Source organism: Triturus cristatus, chromosome 10 (assembly GCF_964204655.1).
Source record: "Triturus cristatus chromosome 10, aTriCri1.1, whole genome shotgun sequence".
NCBI classification, from domain to species: domain Eukaryota; kingdom Metazoa; phylum Chordata; class Amphibia; order Caudata; family Salamandridae; genus Triturus; species Triturus cristatus.
The window spans coordinates 1,237,650,235-1,237,676,163 of NC_140593.1; the positions used below are offsets into that span (position 1 = coordinate 1,237,650,235).

The window sequence follows — 25,929 nt, forward strand, 5'->3', positions numbered from 1 at the left end:
TGTACAACCGTTGCTAAGATAATTGCTTTTCACGTCACAAAGCCTTCATCTATCTTATTTTAGGAGACTTTTGCATATCTTGAGATCTCACTAAAGCATCCAAACATCTTGATACTTGCTTTTAATTGCTTTTTGCTCAGAAATTCGCACGTTACACCTACTATTCGGACCTTACGTAGACCTCAGGTTCTGCTGTATACATCTTCCTGCAGACTTGTCACTTTATGAATTATCCTTCAAGGATTCAGGATGGTCGGAAATAACTTTTCCCTTTCAATAACTCTTACCAGGCAGTGTCATGCAGCTTCAGCCACTTGATTACACTGGAGTTTGTTAGGTGCCAGCTAGCATTAATTTCTGCTTTTCCATGCATTTCTGACATGGGTCCTGAACGCTTTATGTGCCTCACTGGCAAAATTCCTCAACATTTAGACCACAGCTGAGGCGAATTTCTCCTTCAAAACTTTTAGGATTCAATCCTTGTCGCATATGTCCCAAGATGTCCCTTTAGGATCCACTTGACAACCCTCCCAACCTTTTGCACCCTGTCCTAACCCTCGAAGGAGGAGGCGCAGCTGCATCGGTTGGGACCTAGACAAGTGGTCACATTCATTCTAGACAGCACCAAGGACATACTTCTAGATGACCAGCTCTTTTGTCGGAGACTGCATGTCATATACTATGTTTCAAGGAAGGTTTTGATACTGTGTATTAAAACCTGCTATGCAATGGCAAGAAATATTCTCCAGAAGGTAGAAGAGCTCATATAAAACCATCAGCATCAGTCCAAAACTTTAGGGGTGACCATACAAAAAGAGACATTGCCGCCTTACACTACCTTATACATTCTTTCCTGTGTTAATTGTTAGTGTGGATCATACAAGTAGTGCTTTCCTCAATCAGCGTAATTATATTTGACAGTGTTACTAGTGGTAAACATTTTTGTTCTTTAAAGGCCAGGGAGAGATTTTTTATATACACATTGATCCTCAATCGGTCATTCCACGTTCTGAGCCAAAATCCCGCTAAAAGTTCATCTGTGACCAGCAAATCTAAACAAAGGGAGATTGACACATTCTCTTATACAGCGCCTCTCTTTGTCATTGTGCGTGTACACATTTAGTGTCTGTGCATGATTGCCCTCTTTTTAATAGAAACTTCCAGCTGCAGATTCCTCACCATTTGAATATTTTCCAGACATCAGACTGGAGCCGGAAACTTTGTCATAGTACCTCTGTGTGCCGGACATGCGGGCCCATAAAAACACCACTTCCACCCACTAAAGCCAGTTCTTTTCTCTCCATACCACCAGATGTGGATCTGGAGCTCCATTTGTATTCTCAGACACTTTTTCCTTGATTTTTTTTTTTCTCAAACTTTCTCTATGTGCAAGGGATGTCACCCACTAAAACGACATGTTTCAAACCCTGTATGGACTGTCACAAGCCGAGGTCTGTGACGATCCCCACCAGGTATCCCTCTGGTGTCTAGAGTCCAGCCACAACTCTAAGACCTGCACAAACTGCATCGATGAAGGCCATCAGGGAACATGAGGCAAAACTTAACATCGTCAAGCATCATAAAACCCAAGCCAGGGACACTCCCTGCCCCGCTCCACTTCAAGGTTCAATTCCGATCCTGATCCGTTCCCGAAATTGATGGAAGCGCTTCAGAGTCCGGTCTTCCTCATGCTCCAAGTCCTCAGGTAAGCTCAAGAAGCACAAAAAATCGAAGCGGTGTTTCACTCTTTCAAGCCACTCGCACTCCCCTGAACAAGCTTGTGGGCTACGCCTACTATCTCGATTCTGTTCTCGAAATTGGCCTTGGACACCACTGACTCCCAACAGGCAGGCCATAGGCCCAGCATTGCCATTTGTCGCTAGGTATGTCTGCGCTTTACTGGGTTCTGTGGCGATGTTCAGTCCGCCCTGATGGCCATGCCCTTTGATGGAACTCGCATGTTCGGTTACAAGCCTGACTGCCAATTTCCAGTGTTCATTTTGTGGCTTTGGCAGAGGCATTCCTTACCGCCAAAGCAAACACAAGGAGATGATGGACCGAACGCTGAAACTTTTCAAACACTCACCCCCAGTCACAGATCTGGGTTGAATCCATCATCGTTCTTTAGCTCATTTCAGCACCCTAGTTCTGACACAGCTATATGCAAAGCAGTCTTGACCCTGTGCCTCCTGGTAACAGGTCAGCCCGAACTGCCAAGCCATGTCTTCCCTGGACCGATTTCGGGTTAACAGCCCTCATCAGCCAGGCTAGCTTGAATCCAGCGGCAAAGTGAGCAAGGGATCCACGTCTGGGCATACCCTGCCAACTTATGGCGAACAAAGCAAAAACCAAAGGAAATGATGGACGGAGTGTTGAACATTGCAAGCACTCACCCCCAGTCAACTGATCTGGGTTTAATCCATCACCGTTCTTTAGCCCACTCTGCCACCCCAGTTCAAACATGGCCATATGCAAATCAGTCTGACCCTGTGCCTCATGAGAACAGTCCAGCTCGAACTGCCAAGTCATGTCTTTCCTGGACCAGAAACAAGCATCCTGAGACCGGTTTCGGGCTAACAGCCCTCATCGGCCAGGCTAGCTTGAATACAGTGCCAAAGTGAGCGAGGGACCCACGTCTGGGTATTCCTTACCACCCGCCTGTCCAACCCCCACATGGAACCTAGGAGTTTTGCAGGCAGGGGCGAGGTGCCCTCCACCCCGTGGCCAAGGTCAGTATGCCACCCAGTCCACTCCCACCCCCTCTATCCCCACCTGCCAAACCTCTTTAGCTTACTCTTACAGGGCCACAGCTACCCGGTGGAAGGCAGAATCCACCAATTATATCCAGGTTGGCAAGTGATTACTTCGGACAGGTGGGTCCTACAAATAGTTCACAAAAGATACTCTGACAACGCAATGACTGACAGAGAGCCATCTCTCCGTTTTGCTGCAGGAAGTGTGAGCTATTGTGGCCAAAGGGGCTGTCTGGAGGGTGAATACGCCAAAAATAGATTATCATTATTAATCCCCTTACTTTCTGGTGCCCAAGAAAGATGTAAGCCTATATCTGAAAGAGACACATTAGTGGTAGATTCCTTACCTTAGAATATCCCCAGGCGTCAGACTGGATCCGGAAAGTTTTGTTAGCCGTACCCCTGTGCGTCAGGTGGCGTCATGCGGCTCCGTCGCTGGCGTTGTAAGTGCCGAGTTCTTTCTTTTTCCGCGCCAGCAAGCGCAGATCCGGATAGAGCACGTACCTTAGTCACTTTTTCTCTCTCTCTCCCCCCCCCCCCCCTCTTTTCCCCTGGTGCACGTAGGGATGCCTGGTTTTGTCTTGTGGGGCCTGCCATCGCAACATGCGGTGGCGGACCCCCATGATGTTTGCCTCTACTGCCTGGAGACCGAACATGACTCCCGGTCCTGCTGGGACAGTCGAGCCATGGCCCCGAAGGCCTTGAGGAAGCGGTGCCGGAAACTGCTGAAGGTTCGGCACTTGTCCCAACGCCGCTCCAGGTCCAGGGACCGTTCCCAGGACAGCTCGCGGGGCCGCAGTATTTGCCCCTCGGGCTCCAAGTATTCGCCCTAGGATTCCAGTAAGTGACGACATAAAAGAAGTCGAAGAAGCATGTTCGCTCTCCGACGATGTTGACTCTGGCTCAGGTCTTGGCTGCCCTCGACCCTGGAGACTGGATGGCAGCGTTGGACTTTCAGGACACATATTTTCACATCCCCGTCCTGCCAGCCCACCGGCGTTACCCACGGTTAACGGTATGCCGCGAGCATTTTCAATTTGCCGTGCTCCCCTTCGACCTTACCAGCGCCCCTCGGGTGTTAACGAAAGTGATGGCGGTGGTTGCAGCTCATCTGCGCAGGTCAGGGGTGTCAGTCTTCCCCTATCTCGACGACTGGTTGTTGAAGACGGGCTCGCCCCAGACAGTATTCACCCACCTTCAGACTACGGCCGACCTCCTGCATTTGCTGGGGTTCTCCATCAACGTGCCGAAGTCGCACCCGAGTCCCTCTCAGAAGCTCCCCTTCGGAGCGTTTCTGGATTCAACGCCGTTTCGGGTTTATCCTCCCGAGCAGCCAGTCTGGGATATTCAGGCTATGATTCTGATCTTTCAGCCTCTATCCTGGGTTTCAGTCAGGATGACCCTCCGGCTCCTGGGCCTGATGGCCTCCTGCTAGTGCGACATGCCAGATGGCATATGCGGGCTCTGCAGTGGGAACTGAAGTTCCAGTGGGCGCAGCATCAGGGCAACCTGTCCGATCATGTCCAGATCTCGGAGGGCGCTGCACGACAATTGCAGTGGTGGCTCACGAATCGCGATTGGGTCAATGGCAGATCCCTCTCCCTTCCCCAACCAGAGCACACAGTGGTGACTGATGCGTCCCTCCTGGGATGGGCAGGCCACTTGGGAGAGGCAGAGAACAGAGGATTCTTGTCTCCGGCGGAGGCCCAGCTTCACATCAACCTTTTGGAGCTTCTGGCTATCCGTCTTGCACTGAAGGCATTCCTTCCCTTTGTCAGGGAAAGTGTGGTGCAGATGTTCACGGACAACACCACCACCATGTGGTATTGCAACAAACTGGGCGGGGTGGGGTCCTGGACCCTATGTCAGGAGGCGCTGCGCCTCTGGACATGGCTGGAACATCAAGGCATTACCTTGGTGGTTCAACACCTGGCAGGTTCTCTGAATGCCAGGGCGGACAAACTCAGCCGCCGGTGCTTGATGGATCACGAATGGCGTCTGAACTCTGACGTGGTGCAAGGTCTCTTTCAGCAGTGGGGAGAGCCTTGGTTAGATCTATTCGCCACCGAAGAGAACGCGCAATGTCATCAGTTCTGTGCGTTGGAATTTCCAAGGCGGCACTCGCTCGGCGACGCTTTTCGTCGCAAGTGGAGTTGAGGTCTGTTGTACGCCTATACCACTTCTGCCCAGAGTGCTGAAGAAGATTCGGCGCGACCGGGCCCAAGTCATCCTTGTGGCTCCGGATTGGGCACAAAGATACTGGTATCCCAAGCTACTCAGCATGGCGATCGGTCCCCCGCTCAGTCTGCCTCTTCGGGAGGATCTTCTGTCGCAGCAGCAGGGGACGGTCCACCACCCGAACCTGTCCAGCCTCCACCTCCATGCTTGGAGATTGAGCGGCGACAGTTGACAGCTTTTGATCTTCCTCCCGAAGTCTGTGATGTCATTCTGGCAGCCAGGCGTCCCTCCACTAAAACTGTATACTCCTGCAGATGGAACAAGATTGTGGCATGGTGCACAGCTGAGACTGTGGATCACCTTTCTGCCCCTCTTTCTGAGGTTCTTCTGTTCCTTCTTTCTTTGGCCCAGCAGGGCTCTGCTCTGGGCACTAGCAAAGGTTATCTTTCGGCCATCTCCACCTTTTTACGGCTTCCAGATCAGCCTTCTCCTTTTAAGTCCCCGGTTGTAATCCCTTTCCTGAAGGGCATTATGCACACGTTTCCTTCGGTGCTGTTCATAATGCCTCAGTGGGACTTAAACCTTGTATTGACATATCTGATGTGTGCTCCCTTCGAGCCCTTTCAAACCTGACCTTTGCGTCTTCTTACTCTCAAGACGGCTTTCCTGGTAGGTATCACCTCTGCCAGAAGAGTGAGTGAGCTCCAGGCTCTTTCTTCTAAACCTCCTTTCCTTTCTGTTCATCCGGACAAGGTGGTTTTGCGGACCTGTCCTTCTTTTTTGCCAAAGGTTGTCGCGCCCTTCCACATCGGGCAGACCATGACTTTGCCCACCTTCTTTCCACCTCCTCACCCTTCAAGGGTGGAGGAGAGGCTCCACCGTCTGGACCCAAAACGTGCGCTTGCATTCTATCTGAAGCGTACACAGCAGTTCCGGGTGGATGACCAGCTCTTTGGTGGCTACGTGGTCATCAATAAAGCTCGGGCTGTGCACAAACTGACTATCTCACGGTGGGTCGTTTTGTGTATCAAAGCATGTTACTCCTTGGCTAAGAAGGAGCTTCCTGTGGGGCTGCGTGCCCCTTCGACCAGGGCAACTGAAGCCACTACTGCCTTGGGACGTGGCGTACCCTTGTAGGACATTTGTCCGGCAGCTACGTGGGCCTCGTTGAACACGTTTACCAAGCATTACTGCCTTGACAGTCCAGTCCGGAGAGACGGCTTCTTTGGCCGTTCTGTCCTCAGTGACTTTCTGGTATAATCTTGTTCACAGACCCTCCACCGGGGTTAGTATTGCTGGGGTATCAATTCTAAGGTAAGGTATCTATCACTAACGTGTCTCTTTCAGATGCACAAGTTACTACTTGTGTAACGATATATCTGTAAGAGACATTAGTTAGTGATAGATTCCTTACCGCCCCACCCACTCCTCCCCGTTCTGCGAACTGATTCTAAGGTTAAGGTCATACCCCTTTCAGGGCCCTAGTTTCATGGCACCAGTGGTCAGTTTCTTGCATGGCTCTGCGTTCCTGGCATGGAAAGTCATGTACAGAACTGACGTCAGCACGCATGGGTGGCGTCTTAAGTAGTCTCCGTAACGTCATCTCGGCACTTATGACGCCAGCGACGGACGTGGAGCCGCATGAGGCCACCTACTGACGCGCAGCTAGCAAAACTTTCCGGATCCAGTCTGATGCTTGGGGATATTCTAAGGTATGGAATCGATCACTAACTAATGTCTCTTACAGATATATCGTTACACAAGTATTAACTTGTCCCTTAGACATGCACTCTCCCAGCACCTTCCTCTGGAAGGAAATGTTCAAAGAGCCCACCTCGGCGTAGGTCTTGTTTGCTCTGGAGACTGTATGGTGGCGTGAACCTGCCTCTTCCTGCCCGCCCTGTGGTTCACGGTGGAAAAGAAGCATTTACAATTCGCTGTGCTTCCTTTTTGTTACAAAAGTGATGGTGGTGGCGGCAGCACACCTTCGGAAGTCCTGGGTGCCAGTTTTTCCCCCTACCTAGATGACTGGCTGCTGAAGGTGGGCTTGTCCCAGGTTGTCATCAGTCACCTTCAAACAAAGCGAACCTCCTTGTCTTTGGAGTGCACTATCAACATGCCAAAGTCACTCGTGACTCAAAAGACGCTCCCCCGCATCAAAGCTGTTCTCGACATGATTCGGTTTTGTGCCTTTCTGGGGGGAAAGGCGGGGGCTGGGGGGTGGCTATGATCCAATCTTTCAGACTCAGTCCTGGATTTTAGTGAAGATGCTTGGACTGAGGACCTCTTGCTACCTGCTGGTCGAGTACGAAGGTGGCATATGCGGGCTCTGCAGTGGAGTCTGTGGGCTGCACATCATCCAGATTTCGTTGGAGACTGCAGAAGATGTGCAGTGGTGGTTGCTGGGCTTCGATTGGGTTAGCGGCAGGCCCTCTCCCTTCCCTACCAAGAGCTATCAGTGGTGACTGATGCATCAGTTGGGGTGGCCATCTGGGAGAGGTGAAGATCATATGCCTCGACCTCTGGCGGAGTCCTAGCTCCCTATCCACTTTCTGGAGCCGAGGGCAGTCCGCTTGGCATTAAAAGCCTTGCTTCCATCCATCAAGGGGAGGCTGGTACAGGTGTTCACGGACAACACCATTACCATGTAGTACCACTGCAAACTAGGCAGGGTGAGGTCATGGACCCTGTGCCTGAAGGCCTTGCGTCTCCGGAAATGGCTGGACTACCGGGGTATGTTCCTGGTGGTGAACAACATGGTGAGCTCATTGAATGCCACTGTGGCAGTTGCGCCCAGAGATGGCGCAAGGTCTGTATAGCAAATGGGGAGAACCTTGGCTAGATCTTTTCACCAGCGCCAAGATTGTACAATGTTAGCACTTCTGCAGTTTGGAGTTTCCAAGGCGCTCAGAGACGCATTCTGCCTCGAGTGAAACTCTGTACTCCTGTATGCCTTTCCATCAGTACCATTTGTGCCCTGAGTTCTCAAGAAGATCAGACCCAAGTCATCCTAGTGAGACTGGATTGGGCACTGAGAGTATGGTATCCAGAACTCCTGGGCTTGTGCATTTTTCCTTTGATCAGGCTGCTCCTCTGGGAGCGTCTGCTGTCTCAGCAGCAAGTCCGGGTTATGCACCGGGCGTTTGCAATCTCCATCTTCACACTTGAGGCGGTTGATGTCATATTGGCTGCCAGGCGACTCTTGATAAAAATGGTGTACACCGGTCATTGAGACAAGTTAGTGGTTTGGTGCAGCATATGCAAGACTGATCACTTCCAGGGCAAACTGGCTGAGATCCTGGTATTTGTTTTATCTCTTTAATGTCAAGATCTTGCTTTGGGCACAGTGAAAGGTTAACTTTTTGCCCTTTCAGCTTTCTTTTGGTTGCGTAATCAGCCCTCATGTTTTTAAGTGACTAGTTGTGATGCTATTTTAAAAAAACGCTACAGCATATGTTCCCCTCCACCCCTTCTCATTTTGTGATGGGATTTAATGTCGTCCTTCCTTACCTAATGTGCACTTATTTCGAGCAGCTCCACAGTTGCTCAAATCAGGTCTTTACCATCAGTATTGTGTTTCTCGTTGCTATTACCTTGGCTCAGTGTGTGAGGGAGCTTCAGGTTGTGTTAATCCTCCCTACACCACTTTCTTCCCAGGCAAGCTGGTTCTGCGGTCTACAGCATCCCTTTCTGAAAGTTGTGATGCCATTCCACATTGGTCAAACTATCACCTGCCGGCATGCTATGTTCAGCCTCACCCTTCCAAGGAGTATTAGTGACTCCGCCACTTGGACCCCAAGAGAGCACTAAGCTTGCACATAGATCATACAAAAGAACATTGAGTGGACAATCCGCTCTTTGTCGGGGATTCTGGAGCAAAAAAAGGCAAGGATGTGCAGAAGCTGACCAGCTCGTGCTGGATAGTGCTCTGCATTAAAATCTGCTATGCATTGGCAAAGAAGCAGCCTCTAGAAGGACGGCAGGCTCATTCTACCCAGACCAATGCTGCTACCACTGCATTAGCACATGGAGTCTCTATCCTAGACATCTGTCAGGGGCCTATGTGGGCATTCCCCCCACGGGAAGCATTATTGTCTGGACAGTCTGGTTCGACGAGAAGGGCATTTTGCCCACTTGGTCTTGCAGGACTTTCTGGTTTGAGTCAGTTTGCAGATCCTCCTCCAAATAGGTACTGCTTTGGTATCCATTCAAAAGGCGAGGAACTTGTGGCTAGAAGTCTCTATCAAAGAACAAGTTACTTACCTTGGGTAATGCTCTTCTTGGTAGAGAGACTAAATAGCTGCAGACTCCGCCCTGACCCTCCCCTTCTCCACGTTCTGTTATTCGACTGTACCCATTAATAAAATCCGAAGTCTAGGAATCTGCACCCTTGTTTACCAATTTGCTTTTGGGGGTCCATGTCTAATGGCACAGAGGTTATAAGAAAATGTTTCCAGATCCAGTCTGTTGTCTGGGGAATATTCACAAGGTGGGAAAACTGCCAATACATGGAGTCTCTACCAGAAAAAGCTTTCTCAAAGGTAAGTAACTGGTTTGTTTCTCAAGACACCTTCTGTACATGCAATTCTTGATGTCCCGTTGCTGGAAGAAGAATGGAGAAGACATTCTTTAGTAAATGTTTCCGTCCTTAATCACAGGGTTGCTTCTCATAGAAAAATTGCCTCTGTGGATTTTATTGGGCATAGAATGCTTTGGTCTCTAATTTAGCTGCCGTAAGCCTCGTTGAGATCGGCACCCTCTGTGATGTTGTCTCAAGCTGATGATATGGGTCTTTGCTGAATTCATATTTTGCGGTGCTAAGATGTCCTTCTCTTGTTCTCCTTCCCTCTTAGCTTTAACCAGCTGGATCTACCAGCCTACGAGAGTTATGAAAAACTTCGCCACATGCTGCTGATGGCTATCCAGGAGTGCTCCGAGGGCTTTGGTCTAGCTTAAGGATGGATCTTGCCATTGTTAAATGTTCTACTGTCGGACTCTGGGGGAGAAAAATTCCAAACCAAGAAATGAAAAGCCTGTCTGTGTCCTGTCGACACTGCCTGGCTGCCCAAGATCAAGGAGGAGGCAGGTGTCGCTTGGGCCTGCCTGAAACTACCTGCGTGCAACATAAATCCAGATCTTGGAAGGACTGTCCACTAAAGGACTCAACCTTTGATAGGGATGAGGGGAGGGGAGAAACAAAATTATATATAAATATATATATTTTTTGTTCTGTTTGCATTTCTTAATTTTTGCTTGGAATGTGTTGCTGTGCACATTTAATAATTAACAAAGGATACTTTTTTTTTTTTTTTTTGAGGGGGGGGCAAGCAGGAGCTTGCACTCTTGTCCTGTCGACAAGATGAGGGAAAGTGAACACCAATAAAAATCGCTATTGCTGAGCGGTCACTTCTCACTATGACATTTTTTGGGTTTTATTTTCTATAACGCATATGCAGATCACTTTTCCTGTAAATAAAAAAAACCTCAGAAAATGATTATCCAAAAGGGAACACTTTCCTTGCCCCCCGCCCTGTTCCTGCGGCAGACATGAGGTTTTTTCTTCCTAGGCAAGAGCTTGTTGGGGGTTATTTGGAGGTTGTCGAGGAGAAATGCAGGAATCATGGGACGTATACAGGGCACCAGCACACCAGACATTGTTGTTGGACGCTGACGAACTTTGTGTGGGTTTTCTAGCAGCAAAAGTTGAAGGAGCTGTTATGGTGCGCATCCAGGGAGGGGAGGGCCTATGGAAAGCCCGTATGTATAAAAGAAATGTGTACTATGGAAGACAGTTATCCAAGTTTTTTCCCTCCTCCCCCAACATATTTATTTAGTGCGATATTTTTTTAATTTACAAAGGTTTGAATTAATCAGATAATGCTTTGTTGTTTGAATTTCAATCTTAAAGTGGGGGAGAGAAAAAACAAAATGGAATAAGTGACAGGTATTTTCTATGCAGGTTTGCCATTGAAGAGTCCTTTCTCTGTGTGGACGCACATTTACTGTGAGGTGCTGCTACTCATTGGTTTTGTTCCAACTTTGGAGAAGCGCAGAGAGCGGCCAGCACACTCGTGTCAATTTTAGCCATTTCAGAGGAGAAATAAAACAAGCAATTCAATAAAGGTTTAGTTTGAAAGATAAGGAGATTCATTCATTTTTGTAATTTTGTGCCTGTACAACAATATTCAGGTATTAGAAGTGTACATTCCTCCTTGCCAAATAGTACGACGGCCCAAATTAAAAAGTGCTTTCTCTTCTTTGCTGTGCACTTTATAGTTCTTTCCAAGCGCTTGTATGTTGCTAGAGTTTTTCATCAGTTTGAATCATGCTACCCTATCTTGCTCCCAACATATGTGCATCCTTCGGTTCAGAACACGTCTGAAGGCCTCCAGCAGCACACTGCCTGACATGGGGCATACAACAGTGCTGCAGGCTCCAACTGGCACCAGATTCGGGCAAGACTGTATAGAAGTACAGAGCCATACAAGTGACCGTCTCTGCTGTATTTATTTGAAAAGTTTTATAGAGCACGAACAAGACCCAAAAGGGTATCCGAGCGCTGTACAGAGTTAGCACCAGCAAGTATACAAAGCATAAACCAGGTAAGTGAAGTTACAATCTGTGGGAAAACATTCAAAATTAATGGGTATAGTGTTTCAGAGGTGCCATAGAGCGCTCCTAGTAAAACATCATACAATAGAAACGACCAAGATGTGCGATGTGCCACAGAGTTTAAGCAGAAATAAGGAATTAACAGAATCAAAACAGTCCAATGCAGTTAAAGGAGCTATCTAGAACTTGAACAAAAAGAGGGCAAACACAAATAATGGAATATCAGAGAAAATAATTCAATGTTTTTGTTATTGACAAAACACACGAGCATGATCAATGTGTTAACATATGTTCATTAGTAGCCTTTTGACCAGTTGTCCAGGAGGTTGTGGATATATTGGATCTGATCTCGGATGGCAGGGAGTTCCAGATTCTCGAAGCAAGACCAGTGAACGCACGGTTGTATGATTTTTTTCTTTTTGAATCTTGGAGGTTTCAAGAGCAAGGTGGATGTACTTGTGAGGTTCTGGCTGCAGCCCGATAGCTCAAGTTTTTTTGCAAGGTAGTATGGGGTATTGTGGTGAATGGCTTTATGTGTCAGACAAGCTATCTTGAGTCGGATTCTCACTTCAATGGATAAGCAATTTAGCTGCAGCAGGTCGGGTGAAATGTGATCAAATGTCCTCAAGCCCGTTAAAAGTCTGGCTGATGCATTCAAGGTAGCTCTGAGTGGGGCCAAGCTAGCTTTGGGAAGACCTGCCAGGGTCACCAGCCCATATTCCAGTCTAGGGATAATCAGAGATTGAACCGCCGGCCTGATATCATCGGGGGTAGGAATGGTTTGATTTTCTTCAGTGTGTTGAGTTGGAAATTGGCACCCCTAGTAGTAGCACTGATGTGTGCTTGCATATATAGGTGTGTTCGAGGCATGTGGGCTGCTGAATTCATATCTGTGCATAGATCGCCGCCTAGTGTTGGGTCCGGATGTTTGCACGTTGTTGTCCTGGAAGAGTCTTCGAAGTATCCGGAGATAGGTGACTCCTCCCCTGGACTACAGTGCGCATGGGCATCCTCTCCATCCTCAGATTGTTTTTTTCCGCCATTGGGTTCGGATGTGCTTATCTTGACTCAAGTTAGGAAAATCTAGTTTCAGGCCAAAAGGCCTTTAGTTTTCGACGGTACTGTTCCCGATCGGTATCGACAGTTTACAGGCTAGTTTACTAATTTAAACAACTTTCCGGATCCATTAAATCCGACCATCGACCGAACTTCGACGATGGAATCGAGGACCCCATTCAAGCGGTGTCCTGTTTGCCACGCCAAATACCCCCATATCGACGTCCACCCGGTGTGTAACAAATGCCTCTCACCGGATCATGACGAATCAAAATGCATGGCCTGTGCCCGATTCCGATCCAAGAAGACTCTACGGAATCGACGAGCCGCGAGACTTGAAGCGCAGCAAGCGGCACCGGCCCCAACCAACATCTTCAGCACCGAAGACGAAGATGTCGAAAGCGTGGAAAATATACCCTCCAGCCCTACTTCCGAACACGGTTCCCGATCGGAAGATGTCGATTAAGAGCTTTTTCACAGGGAAGAAGCCGACGATGAGGTAGGAGATTACGACGAGGCCTTAGGGGCCGAAGAAGGTAGCTCCGGCGAGGAGCAAGGCCTACCCGTCCAAATGGAGGATATCCCAGTGAGTCCGTCAACGGCTCCGGTCGAGGGATCGCCTTCGGGCCTTACCCAAGACCAATCCCGCAGTTCCTCGGCCCCGCCCTCTGGCCCGGCCACGGACGTTCAGCAAGAGCCATTGTTACCTAAAAAGACTGGTTTCCCTACCACGAAACCGAAACCAATCCTCGCTCCGGTTCAGCAGAAACCCAAAGTGAAACTGACACTGGTCGGCTCGAGGACCTCCACACCTTCGACGCCAGCCAAACCCGTCAGCTCCGACCGCACTAAAAGGGACTTCGGTGCCGCACTCGCTGCAGCAGATGTCGGCGCCGACCCGAAAAGAAGATCCATCGGTGCCGTCAAAGCGCCAAGGCCCCCAGCACCGAAGCAATCGGCACCAGCCATCAAGGTGAAAATGGCCACTGCATCGCTATCCACCTCGAAGGCACCTACTAAGGTACATTCATCGACGACTACTACCCCTCCTCGGCTCGATGACCCGGAGACCTCGAAGAAGTCCACACCTGTCTCGACGGAACCTCTCGGCGCAAAAGAACCGTCGGCGTTCCAGGTGCAACAAGTGGCAGCGTCCTTGCAAAGCATCAGGGACAAGGCAGCCCTCCAGACCTAGTCGGGCTCCGAGCCGAAACGGGCACAGAAGGCACCATTGGCACCAGCCAACATCACCTTTGGCTTGCCGCCGCCCACGGCGCCAAAGATGTTCGAAATCAGAACCCGCGTTACCCAGACAAGGTCCTCATGTACCGAACACTCTACTACTGGGACATCGCCGTCCCACTTCATCGACGCCGACACCGGCAGGCTTATGCTCCGAAAGCGAAAGATCACTTCGGGGCAAGCTTTGGACTCTTATAGGATCCCACTAAAACAAAAAATGCCGGCGGAATCGGAACCAGTTCTTTATGAACGCATCCACACCTCTTACACAGATCCATCATTCTCTCCAACGCACTCCGATCCCGATGCGGTGGAGGACTACATGGGTGACGACACCACCTACCCCGAAGACATGGACCCTGAGGGCCAGCAACACCCTGATCAGGTCTGGGATGATCCAGTGGAGCCAGGTGCCGCTCTGGATACACAGAACACACAACTTTATGGCACAAAAACGTCCCCCCACAGAGGACACTGCTGCATTCAATGCCCTCATCGAACGGGCCGCAGCCAATCATGGAGTGCAACTCCACTCAGACACTATCGAGGATGATTTCTGGGTGGACACCTTCGCATCCTCCGAGAGGACTGTAAAAACTCTTCCCATGTTAAAAGGTGTCCTCAAGCCAGCAAAGGACATTTTCAAAGAGACCACAAGGGCACGAGTGATAAACCCCAGGATCGAGAAAAAATACAAACCCGCACATGGGGACCCCACATACATTAGGAGCCAATTGCCTCTGGACTCCATTGTGGTTGCCAATGCTCGCAAACGGGCACACTCGCAGTCAACTGGTGATGCTCCTCCCCCGGACAAAGAGTCCAAGGTTCTAGAGACCTCGGGCAAACGAATTGCAGCCCAGGCAGAAAACATATGGCGCATCGCCAACACACAGGCCCTCCTAGCTCGCTACGACCGCTCACACTATGACACGTTAGAGACCCTACTCCAACACCTGCCAGACGAGTACAAAGAGGCAGCGGAGCTCCTCATCAGGGAGGGACAACTGCTCACAAACGCATCCATCAAGTGTGCACTAGATGCTGCAGACACTGCTGCTCGGGCACTAAACACCAGCGTCATGCTACGACGACACGCCTGGTTACGAATCTCTGGATTCAAACCTGAAGTCCAAAATAACATCCTCAATCAACCGGTCAACCCCGACTACTTATTTGGACCGGAGGTTGACGCCACCTTAGAAAAGACGCGATCCAGGACACAGGTTGCATAGTTCCTGAAAGCTTTGTTTCTGAAAGCTGGACTCACCTTAAAGGACGCCAACTGTTGTGGGGCAAAAATCGGCAGTATCAGAACTTCCGCGCCGTTACCATTGCTGTGAGGGGAACGGCTGGGCTGCCTACACTTCCCAGCATACCTAGCGCCCGGCGCCTGCCGTAGGTGTCATCAGGCAGCGCCGGGGCGATATTTAAGTCCCCTGACAGCTCCGCAGCGCGGGACGCGATCCAGGACACAGGTTGCATAGTTCCTGAAAGCTTTGTTTCTGAAAGCTGGACTCACCTTAAAGGACGCCAACCGTTGTGGGGCAAAAATCGGCAGTATCAGAACTTCCGCGCCGATACCATTGCCGTGAGGGGAACGGCTGGGCTGCCTACACTTCCCAGCATACCTAGCGCCCGGCGCCTGCCGTAGGTGTCATCAGGCAGCGTCGGGGCGATATTTAAGTCCCCTGACAGCTCCGCAGCGCGCGGGCCAAGGGCGGGCCCGTCCTTGCCCGTCTCTGACCGACTCTGACTGGACTGGGCCACATCTCTAACGTTGCTGCTGTGGCAGTATACCAAAGGTAGAAGGGTGCACTTATATTGATTGGACTCGAAAGTGTTTGTTGCATTTCCTTGTTTTGCTCCACAGGCGAATATTTCATGTTGCTAGTATCCTGCTCTGGTGGTGTAAAAAATTATCTCCTAATTGACTTCATTTAGGCTATCGACTATATTGGCTCTAGTATTGTGTGTATAGTGTAAGATGGCAACCAAAGGGAAACGTACCGGTGGGTGTGGGTCTGTGACGGGTACTCTTGACCATTTCATTACTAGAGCTGTATCAGTTCTAGAGCACGAACTAGCTATAACTGAGCGACGCCTGTCCACAGAGCTAGCGCAAGCCAGACGCTCATCCCTGGGAATTTTGGCACTGGCTAAATCTCCTTCGAAGCTAGTGGGACAGGATGGGGATGATTTAGTACCACGGGAGAATTCTGGGGTTAGTATTTCTATATCGCAGACCTGTAGTGAAGTGTGCGATGTTCCTGGTGATCCAGGTGACATAGCCATAACAACATGCAGCCCCCCCGTTACTACTAAATCTGCTTTAACCTACCCGCAGACAAGGGCTAGCAAAAAAACTGTAAATCCTCCCAACCCTAAGAGGAAACGAGTAGGGATGTCCCAGGGAGGGAGAAAGGCCAAACACCCTAATGTTACGGAAAAATCTCCAATGGGGGTGACTCAGGACGAAGATCATTTATCTCCAAGCGGGAATGATACTAGGCATATAGACCAGCCCCAATCGAGTAATATGATTCCCCAGATAGAGAAAATGGTCCGTTCTCTGTTACTACCTCTGCTGGAAAGGGTTAAGCTGGTTAGTGAGAAGGTAGATCGATTAGAACAAACTGTCTTAGACAATTTTTGTTCACTCAAAAATTTTATCAAACTAGCTAACAAGGAAAGGGATAATCTTTTAGGGGTGTCTTCTACCCTCCCTATTCTCCCGCTGGTATCTTCTAATTATGAAGTAATGTCCGGGGCTACACCTGAAGCTGCTCTCCCCAAGGCTCAGGTTATTGACAATTCTATTAATCAACGTGTCGGCCATGCGGGAGACAACTCTACGAGTGTGTCCAGTACCAAGGCTGGGAATAAGTCCGTGAACAAGGGAAGGACTTTGGAATCTGGGGTTAAAAACAGTACATTGTCTAGGGCTCACATACATTTGCCCCCAGCTTGTACTCCTTATGTAGCTGTACTGACAGGAGTCCCGGAATTAAACGAAGGTGTACTAGAATCGTACCAGCAATTAAAAAACAAAGTCACCTTCTGGCTAAATAGGAACAGACCGCTCCCAAACTACTTGGATGGAAAGATCCTCTTTGCTAGAAGGGTTAGTTGGGTAGGCCCAAGACCCAAAGATGTTCCTGGGGACTCCATTATTGTCAACTTTGGAGATAGTCGTATAGTGCATTATATCTGTGATTCTCGACTGGCTTGTGACCAGTCCAAAATTGGGGTACATGACTTAGGGTATTTTTACAATTCTAATCCCAATATTCCTGCAGGATTTAGCCCAGCTCTGAAAAATTGGGAAGCGAATGACCTGTGCTACCCAGTAGCTCTTGCCTGACCGGTATCTGGGTCACAGTTACTTATTACATCCCTCAATCCAAGTATTCCAGCCGGAGAGCCTAAGCTTAATGAAAATGTATATTATTCCCCTGTTAACGGGACGGATGAGATAATAGATGTAATAACCCCCGAACTGACTGGGGAAATGCAACGTGGACGTGAGCAGTCGTGTGCTGACACTGCACATGTTCAAGGCCAAGGAAGGGAGGGGGGGGATCAATGGTTTCTTGGAATATTGCAGGCTTAAAGTCAAAAATGGACTCCCCGGAATGGTTAGCTTATATAGGCAACTTTGATGTCTGCCTCTTCCAGGAAACCTGGTCCTGTGAGCCCCAGTTCTTACAGGGTTATTTGAATTTTTATGTCCCCGCAACCCAGGGTTTAAGGGGGCGCCCAAAGGGAGGCCTGGTAATCTGGGTTCGACAGGATGTATTTCCTGAGGCTTGTGCAATATCTACTGGGTCTGAGGATATCCAACTAGTCAGGGTGTCACCTGGGATTCCGGGTGACCTGGATATCTACAACTTGTATCTGAGAGACCCCAATAGGACGGGCTCCCAGGTTTTGGCTCACCTAGTTTCCCTCATAGACCAGCACTCAGGTGGGAGGCGAATACTTGTTGCTGGGGATCTGAATATTACCTTCGAACCACTCTTAGACCCTGACTCTGGGTGGGGCGTTGACGCTGTGGAAGATCAATTATGGGGGGTACCTGTGCTTGATCTCAGTCCAATTAAAAGGTGGACTGAGACTATTGTCCAGGCTAGTGCTCTCTGCTATGAGTATGGCCTGAGGGCCTTGAATGGGAGGACGCCAGGTGACAAACAAGGGGCTAATACATTCGATAATGGTCGGCATTCCAGCAGGATTGATTATGTTTTATGTAGCTTGAAATTATGGCAATCTGTTCTAGACATGGTTGTTGAGGCTAGAGTTGAGAGTGACCATAACCCTATCTGTGTAACTCACCGATGGTGGTCTAGTAATCGCCTATTAGCCGGTGAGATGGTTCCGTGCCTCTTTGAGGTAATTCTAACGAACAATATGCGCAGACTTAAGTGGGGGGAGCTCGAGCATAACATCCTGGCTATTGCCGATATAGATAAGAAATTAGCTGATTCTATTGCTGAGCTTGAGGGTATGCTAATCCATGTCCCAGGCAGTGTTGAAGTCACTGAATGCCATGACAAGTTGTTTGCTGAAATAGGTTCTTATTTTATGAAGCCTTTGAGGAACAAGAATATGGCTCCAACTAAGAGAAATAGATGGTATGACGGTGCTTGCAGAGAATCCAGGGCCAACCTGGTGATAGCTCTGTCTAATGGAGGAAAGGATTGTGTCCGCTCCGCCAGACTAGCATACAAAAAAACTGTAAGAATGGCCAAAAAGAACTGGGACGAGCAACGTTGGCTGGATTTAAAAAGTGCTTGTCGCACTAGAGATTCCCGGTTATTTTGGAACATCCTTAAGTGGGACAGAGGTGGGCGGCCTGATAGTCCTTCTAATTATGTCTCACAGGTTGAGTGGGTCCAATATTTTAAACCCCAATATGCTTACAATAACTCGTTTAATTTTGCATGGGTGCCAAATTATGCTTTTTTCTCCCAGGATCCCTTTTGCATCCAAGATGCTAAAAGGGCCCTATGCTCAGTCACCAGTGGACGCGCCCCTGGCCAGGACAGGGTTCCTTCGGATGTTTTTCTCCATGATAAAGATAATTGGAGCAAGTATATAACCCTATTGGCTAATGCTGTGGCTGCAGGCGCACCAGTCCCAAAATCATGGAGGGGGGCAGTCATTATACCTGTATTTAAGAAGGGCGATAGGACGCTCCCAGGAAACTATAGGCCAATTAGCCTTATTGATTCCATCCAGGTGGTGATAGGGAGGATGGTCTTGAACCAAACCCAAGAATGGATCGATGATAACAACATTCTGTCACCCTTCCAAGCAGGTTTTCGGAAATTAACCAGCACGGTGGACCAAGTCTTTTGCTTTGTCCAGCTCCATTGGAAGGTGGTGACATTGGGGAAGGGCAGTCTTTATGCAGCTTTTGTTGACCTAAGAGCTGCCTTTGATCTTGTTCCCTGCCCCCGGTTGTGGGCAGTCCTTGAGAGGCTAGGTCTCCCCAAAGAAACTTTGACAATGGTGATGCGTTTGCATGAGTCCAACTATGCCAGGATTCAGTGGGGTGGGGCAGGCGAGGAAACCTCTGAGTTCCCGGTTGAGCGTGGTGTGCGACAAGGTTGTACTATGGCACCCACGCTCTTCTCTCTTTATATCAATGGGATAGTTGATCTCATGCTTTCTGCCAATACCGACGCACCAAGGTTGGCTGGTGTTTCCATCCCCATATTAATGTTTGCAGATGATACGCTTATCGTATCCAGAACATCTAATGGTCTGCAAAAAGCCCTCCGCCTGTTTGATGACTTTTGCCTCGACCATGGTTTGGAGGTCAATGTGGCAAAAACGAAATTTATGGCCTTTAACCCTCATAGCAGCTTCCGAGGGAAAAGAGTGTTCATGAACGGGCAGCCTCTAGAATTGGTAACCAATTTTACGTATCTTGGATTGCAAATCTCAAGTAGTAATAACTGGCGCAAGCATCTTAAATTGGCCTCCCTGCGATTTAAACAGCTAACTGGTGCCCTGAGCAGGGAATTTAGCAGGTCATTCACAAAACCAATAAGCCCGGTATTGCAAGTTTATGAAGCGAAGGCCCTAAACTCTGTCCTCTATGGGGCGGAGCTCTGGGGTTTTGATCAGCTAGCGACTTTGACAAGTGTGGAGCATAAATTTTTTCGAAGTATAACTGGTCTTCCTCAGAGCACCCCTCTGATCCCACTTAGGTATGATCTGGGCAGGAGGTCCATTAAGGATATTGCAAGGCTCCGTCCGGTCTTATACTGGCGGAGGCTTTGGACTACTCCTGAACTTTCCCACTATGCTAATGGCCTCATGGACATTATAAAAACTGATGTCTTCCATAAAATTGAGTGGCTGAAGAACTTACATGCGTCTTTAAAAGACATGGGTATGGAAGGGATATGGAATGACCCAGTGACTGCCCAGTTTCCATCAAAAAGTTCTCTTAAAATAGCATACTGGGAAAGAATTGATTCCCAGGTATTGTGTAGAGCTACAGGGATGTCCGGGAATTTTCTCGAGTTCAAAGACTCCCCCAGCCTTGAATTATACTGGGACTTGGTGACTAATGTGGGCGATAGGAAACTCTACTTTCAGTTTAGAGCTGGCTCCTTGCCTCTCAGATTTTTGACTGAAAGGTGGGCCAGGAACTCGGAATTGCAGTGCCCTGCATGCGGGGCTGCAATAGAAACAACTCCCCACTTTCTGTTTGCCTGCCCGGCATTTACCATTCCAAGGCGCGTTTGGCTTTCCCCCATGTGCAAGTCTCTCGGCACAAGGAGCTGCGCTGTGGCATTACGCATTTTGCGCACTAGCTCCTTAACAATAGTTTCTGTCGCATTGGCAAAATATTTGGGCTGGGCATGGGCATTGCGGAGAAAAACAATTAAGCGTACCCTTGATGGGCTCCAATGAATTCTGTATCTGGGTTTTCCCTTTCAACCCCTGACCTAGGGATTATTTAAAAGTGTTTTTATTACTACATGCCAGTCCATTGAAGTGTTTAATGTTTTTTTAAATGTATTTTAATGTATTTATTGAAATTAATGTTTTATGTACTATGTTTGTGTCTTTTATGATTGTTTTTAAATTGAATAAAGACTGATGATGACTGACTGAAAAGATAAAAAAAGACACACTGCGAAGTCAATGGGGGCTTTGCAAACGCAGGCATTTCGTAGTGGCTCCTTTCGTCGCCCCGGAAACAGAGGTGCAGGTAGAGGACAAGGGGCACAGCAAACCTACAATAAAGGGGGCACACAGAGTTCCTACGATAAAAACACCCGAGGGGGATATCGTGGCTCCAGCACCAAGGGCAGAGGACGTGGTTACGGCAATACCAGGTCCTCCCCTAAGAACAAACAGTGACGCCCTCTCACTTCCCCCCGACCACATAACACCTGTCGGGGGGAGACTCCAGCGGTTCCTGTCCACGTGGAATTCCATCACCACAGACAGGTGGGTGAAAGATGTTATCCAACACGGTTACTGTCTCGAGCTAACCTCCACTCCACCCACCATACCGCCAAGGCACCGTCCTATGTCCTCAGAGCACTTAGCGCTATTACAGCAGGAAGTGCTAAGTATGCTGCAAAAAGGCGCAATAGAGGTCGTGCCCGTACACCAGAAGGGAACAGGGGTGTACTCTCTGTACTTCTTAATACCAAAAAAGGACAGGTCACTCAGACCTATCCTAGACCTGAGACCCCTCAACCAATACATTCTCTCGGAACATTTTCACATGCTCACCCTGCAGCAGGTTCTCCCGCTCCTCAGACAGGGAGATTTCCTAGCCACGCTAGACCTCAAAGATGCGTATTTCCACATACCCATACATCCATCACACAGAAAATATCTCCGGTTCACCATTCAGGGTCAGCACTATCAATTCAAAGTCCTCCCCTTCGGAGTGACAACAGCACCCAGAGTTTTCACAAAGTGCCTGGCTACCGTGGCTGCACATCTACGGAGGCAACACGTTCACGTCTACCCTTACCTGGACGACTGGCTTGTTCAGGCAAAGTCAGCCCAGCAATGTGCCAACCACATGTCCCGCACCATTCACCTTCTTCACAGTCTGGGATTCTCCCTAAATTACCCAAAATCACATCTCCAACCCGCACACGTACAACAGTACCTCGGTGCGACCATAGAGACACTGGCAGCCACAGCTCAGCCAAATTTAGTGAGGATCAACAGCATGCAAATGCTGATTTCCAAGTTCAAACCCCAACACTCCCTTCCTGCGCGGGTGTTCATGCAGCTGATAGGCATGATGGCCTCCTGCATTTTCATAGTCCCACACGCGAGACTACATATGCGCCCGCTTCAGGAGTGCTTAGCACGTCAATGGAATCAGGCTCACGGGCAATTAAAAGACCTAGTGTTGGTGAGCGGTCGGGCATACAACTCTCTGCATTGGTGGAATCCACAAAACCTTTGCAAGGGCCGACCGTTCCAAGAGCCTGTTCCACAAATAATACTGACAGCGGACGCCTCTCTCCAGGGATGGGGAGCTCATGTACTCCATTACACAGTGCAGGGACTATGGACCACACAACAAAAGAAGATGCACATCAACCTTCTGGAACTGATGGCAATCTTCCTAGCCATGAAGGCATTCAAAGTACACTTGTGCAACAAAGTCGTGTTGATCCGGACGGACAACATGACTGCCATGTACTACATACAGAAACAGGGAGGAACACACTCTCCACAGTTGTCTCATCTGGCTCAGAGCATGTGGAAGTGGGCCATTCAGAGGAACATATTCCTCATGGCGGAACACCTCCCGGGCAAAGACAACCAGATAGCGGATCTGCTCAGCAGACACAGCCACCAGATGCACGAGTGGGAGTTACACCCATCAGTACTCCAACCATACTTCCAGCAGTGGGGTCATCCAGAGATAGACCTATTCGCGACAAGCGAAAACGCAAAATGCCAAAGCTTTGCCGCCAGGTTCCCACATCCACAGTCGCAGGGCAATGCGATATGGATGAACTGGTCCGGCAGATTTGCGTACGCTTTTCCCCCAGCGCCATTGATACCGCTGGTGGCACGCAAACTGCGACAGCACTCAATGACACTTATCCTGGTTGCTCCAACATTGGCACGCCAGCCATGGTACACAACCTTTCTGGAACTTTCCGTGGTGCCGCACCAAAGGCTGCGGATCAAACCCGCGCTTTTGACGCAGAACCATGGAGAAATTCAGCACCCAGATCCGCAACCGCTGAACCTGGCAATCTGGCTCCTGAAGTCCTAGAGTTTGGCTACCTAAACCTGCCACCTGACTGTATGGAGATCATTAAGGAGGCCAGGAGACCCACTACCAGAGCTTGCTATGCAGCTAAATGGAAGAGGTTTGTCATTTATTGCAATAACAATGACATTAACCCGCTAGACGCATCCATTCAAAATATAATCTGTTACCTCTTACACCTATACCGATGCAATCTGGCATACACCTCAATACGTATCCATTTGACCGCAATAGCAGCATATCTCCAGAACAGGCAACACCTCTCTTTATTCAGAGTGCCTGCCATCAAAGCTTTCTTGGAGGGACGTAAACGAGTAATTCCCCCAAGACACCCACCAGCACCAGTGTGGAACCTCAACTTGGTCCTCACCCGACTGATGGGTCCACCCTTCGAACCTCTACACTCATGTGAGATTCAATTCCTCACCTGGAAAGTAGCTTTTCTAGTGGCAATCACTTCGTTAAGAAGAGTTAGTGAACTCCAGGCACTAACCATTCAAGAGCCATTCATACAGGTTCACGCAAACAGGGTCGTACTAAGTACCAACCCCAAATTCATGCCTAAAGTAATATCGCAGTTCCACATGAATCAAACTATTGAACTGCCTGTCTTCTTTCAAAACCCACAGAATGTAGCTGAGAGAATGCTCCATACACTAGATGTAAAGAGAGCCCTCATGTACTATATAGACAGAACTAAGGTCTTCAGGAAGACAAAACAACTTTTCGTTGCCTTTTCGCCACAGCACAAGGGCAACGCCATTTCCAAAGCAGATATAGCCAGATGGATCGTTAAATGTATTCAAATCTGCTATCAAAAGGCTAAACGCACATTAACGATTCCCCACGAGCCCACTCAACACGAAAGTTAGGGGCGTCCATGGCTTTCCTGGGAAACATTCCTTTACAGGAAATATGTAGAGCAGCCACATGGTCCACTATACATACATTTACCAAACACTACTGTGTAGATGTACACTCAAAACAGCAGGCAGCTGTAGGACAGGCTGTTCTCAAAACTCTTTTTCAGACCGCTGCAGCTGGCACTGGTAGCCGCCGCTAATAGGAGGTACTACTATGTATTCTATGCACAGATATGAATTCAGCAGCCCACATGCCTCGAACTGAATATGCTACTTACCAGTATGCATCTGTTCTTGGCATGTAGGGCTGCTGACATTCATATCGCCCACCCTCCTCCCCGGCGCCTGTAGCAGCTGCAGCTCTCAGAATTACTGTATAGCATGGTCATCACTTTCTGTATCTACTCCATCACTGCCACAATGGCGAAAAACAATCTGAGGATGGAGAGGATGCCCATGCGCACTGTAGTCCAGGGGAGGAGTCACCTATCTCAGGATACTTCGAAGACTCTTCCAGGACAACAACGTGCAAACATCCGGACCCAACACTAGGCGGCGATCTATGCACAGATATGAATGTCAGCAGCCCTACATGCCAAGAACAGATGCATACTGGTAAGTAGCATATTCATTATCCAAGGTGATACCTAAGGATTTGGCTGAGTCTACAACATGAGGTGTACAGTTCAGAGCAGTTAGGTGTTTAATCCAGTCAAGGGTAGGATCCGAAGTGTTCTGATGGATACATCTGCCGGTGGATTCCTCACCTTGTGAATATCCCCTGCGCCAGCATACACAGAACTTTTTTCCCCAGCTCTCTACGCCGACGTGGACGTCATTATACATCGGCTCCGCTCGCGACTCCGTATGACTTCACCGGAGCCATAAGAGAGCCACGTTGGCGTGGTGACGTCAGTTCGCTTTTTTCCGCGCTGTCGGCGCGTAACGGTTTTCCAGCACACTCCTGCTTCTTTGTTGTCTTGCAGTGGGTTACTGTTTCTGGATAAGCCATGTCTTTGACGAGAAAGTCAGGTTTTAAACCTTGTGGGGAATGTGGGGGCCACATGTCCATTACTGACCCCCACGAAGATTTTGTGGTGTCTTCCTTCAGATCATGATGTGGGTGACGCTCCTGCTGTAGAAAGATGAACCCCAAGGCCCTGAAGGAGAGGGAGGCGAAACTCTTCATGGCCAAGCCGAAGAAGGAAAGAAGAGGTAGGAAAAAGGAGAAGTCGAGGCCGGAGTGGTCGTCACACTCTTCGAAGTCGAAGAAATCTCATAAGAAGAGGAAGCATAGCTCCCGGCGCCGATAGTCTAGGAGTAAGGCTTCGAGGTCGCCTCGGCGTCGAAGCAAGGAAGTTATTTCTCCATCTCCTTCCCCTTCTCATATGTCTCCAGAGAAGACCCCTTCACCGAAGCTGACTCCGGCGCAGTCATCGGCGCCAGTGGAGTCTCCAGCTTCCGACGGCGATCCGGATCAGGAGGAAGAGCTTTCTCCAGTGCCAGCTGAACCTGCGGCGCCAGTGGAGGACACTTCGGCTCCGGTTCCTGAAACTCCTCGACCGGATCCAGGGTCAAACCCATACCCGCAATTCCCGACTCCAGGTGCATATCCAACGCATTTCCTCAATGCGATGTATGGGGTTTTTCAAAGGGCTGCCTTCTTATCCGGCGCACCATCTGGTCCCGTGGGTCCAATGGCAACACTTTAAGAGTGCCGCAGCATTATGCTCAAGCTCCTTTTATGTCCTTCTTGACGATGGCTCCTTCATGGCAGTTCCCGGCGCCATCTGACGATCCATCCTGGCTTCGTCTGGATAGTTTGCCTTCTTCGGAGCCTCCCTCGATGCCGTTGCCGACTCCATCTGCTCCATGCCTGGCGCCGCCGATTCCACGTTCGGTTCCGCCAACTCCGCGTACGGCGGCGCCGATGCCGGGTCCTCGG

The 25,929-nt window shown here is 49.3% G+C and overlaps 1 protein-coding gene across 5 annotated transcripts in view; it reads left to right on the top strand.

Moving 5' to 3' along the window:
- HUWE1 (HECT, UBA and WWE domain containing E3 ubiquitin protein ligase 1) overlaps positions 1-11,072 on the top strand; it is a 1,878,220-nt gene extending 1,867,148 nt beyond the window's left edge. For all 5 annotated transcript variants that reach the window (XM_085629865.1, XM_085629862.1, XM_085629866.1 and 2 more), the window contains one exon: positions 9,785-11,072. In XM_085629865.1, the coding sequence (XP_085485991.1) occupies positions 9,785-9,887 (103 nt within the window). In that variant the 3' untranslated portion in view covers positions 9,888-11,072. The remainder of the gene's footprint in view (positions 1-9,784) is intronic.
- The last annotated feature ends 14,857 nt before the right edge of the window (positions 11,073-25,929 follow it).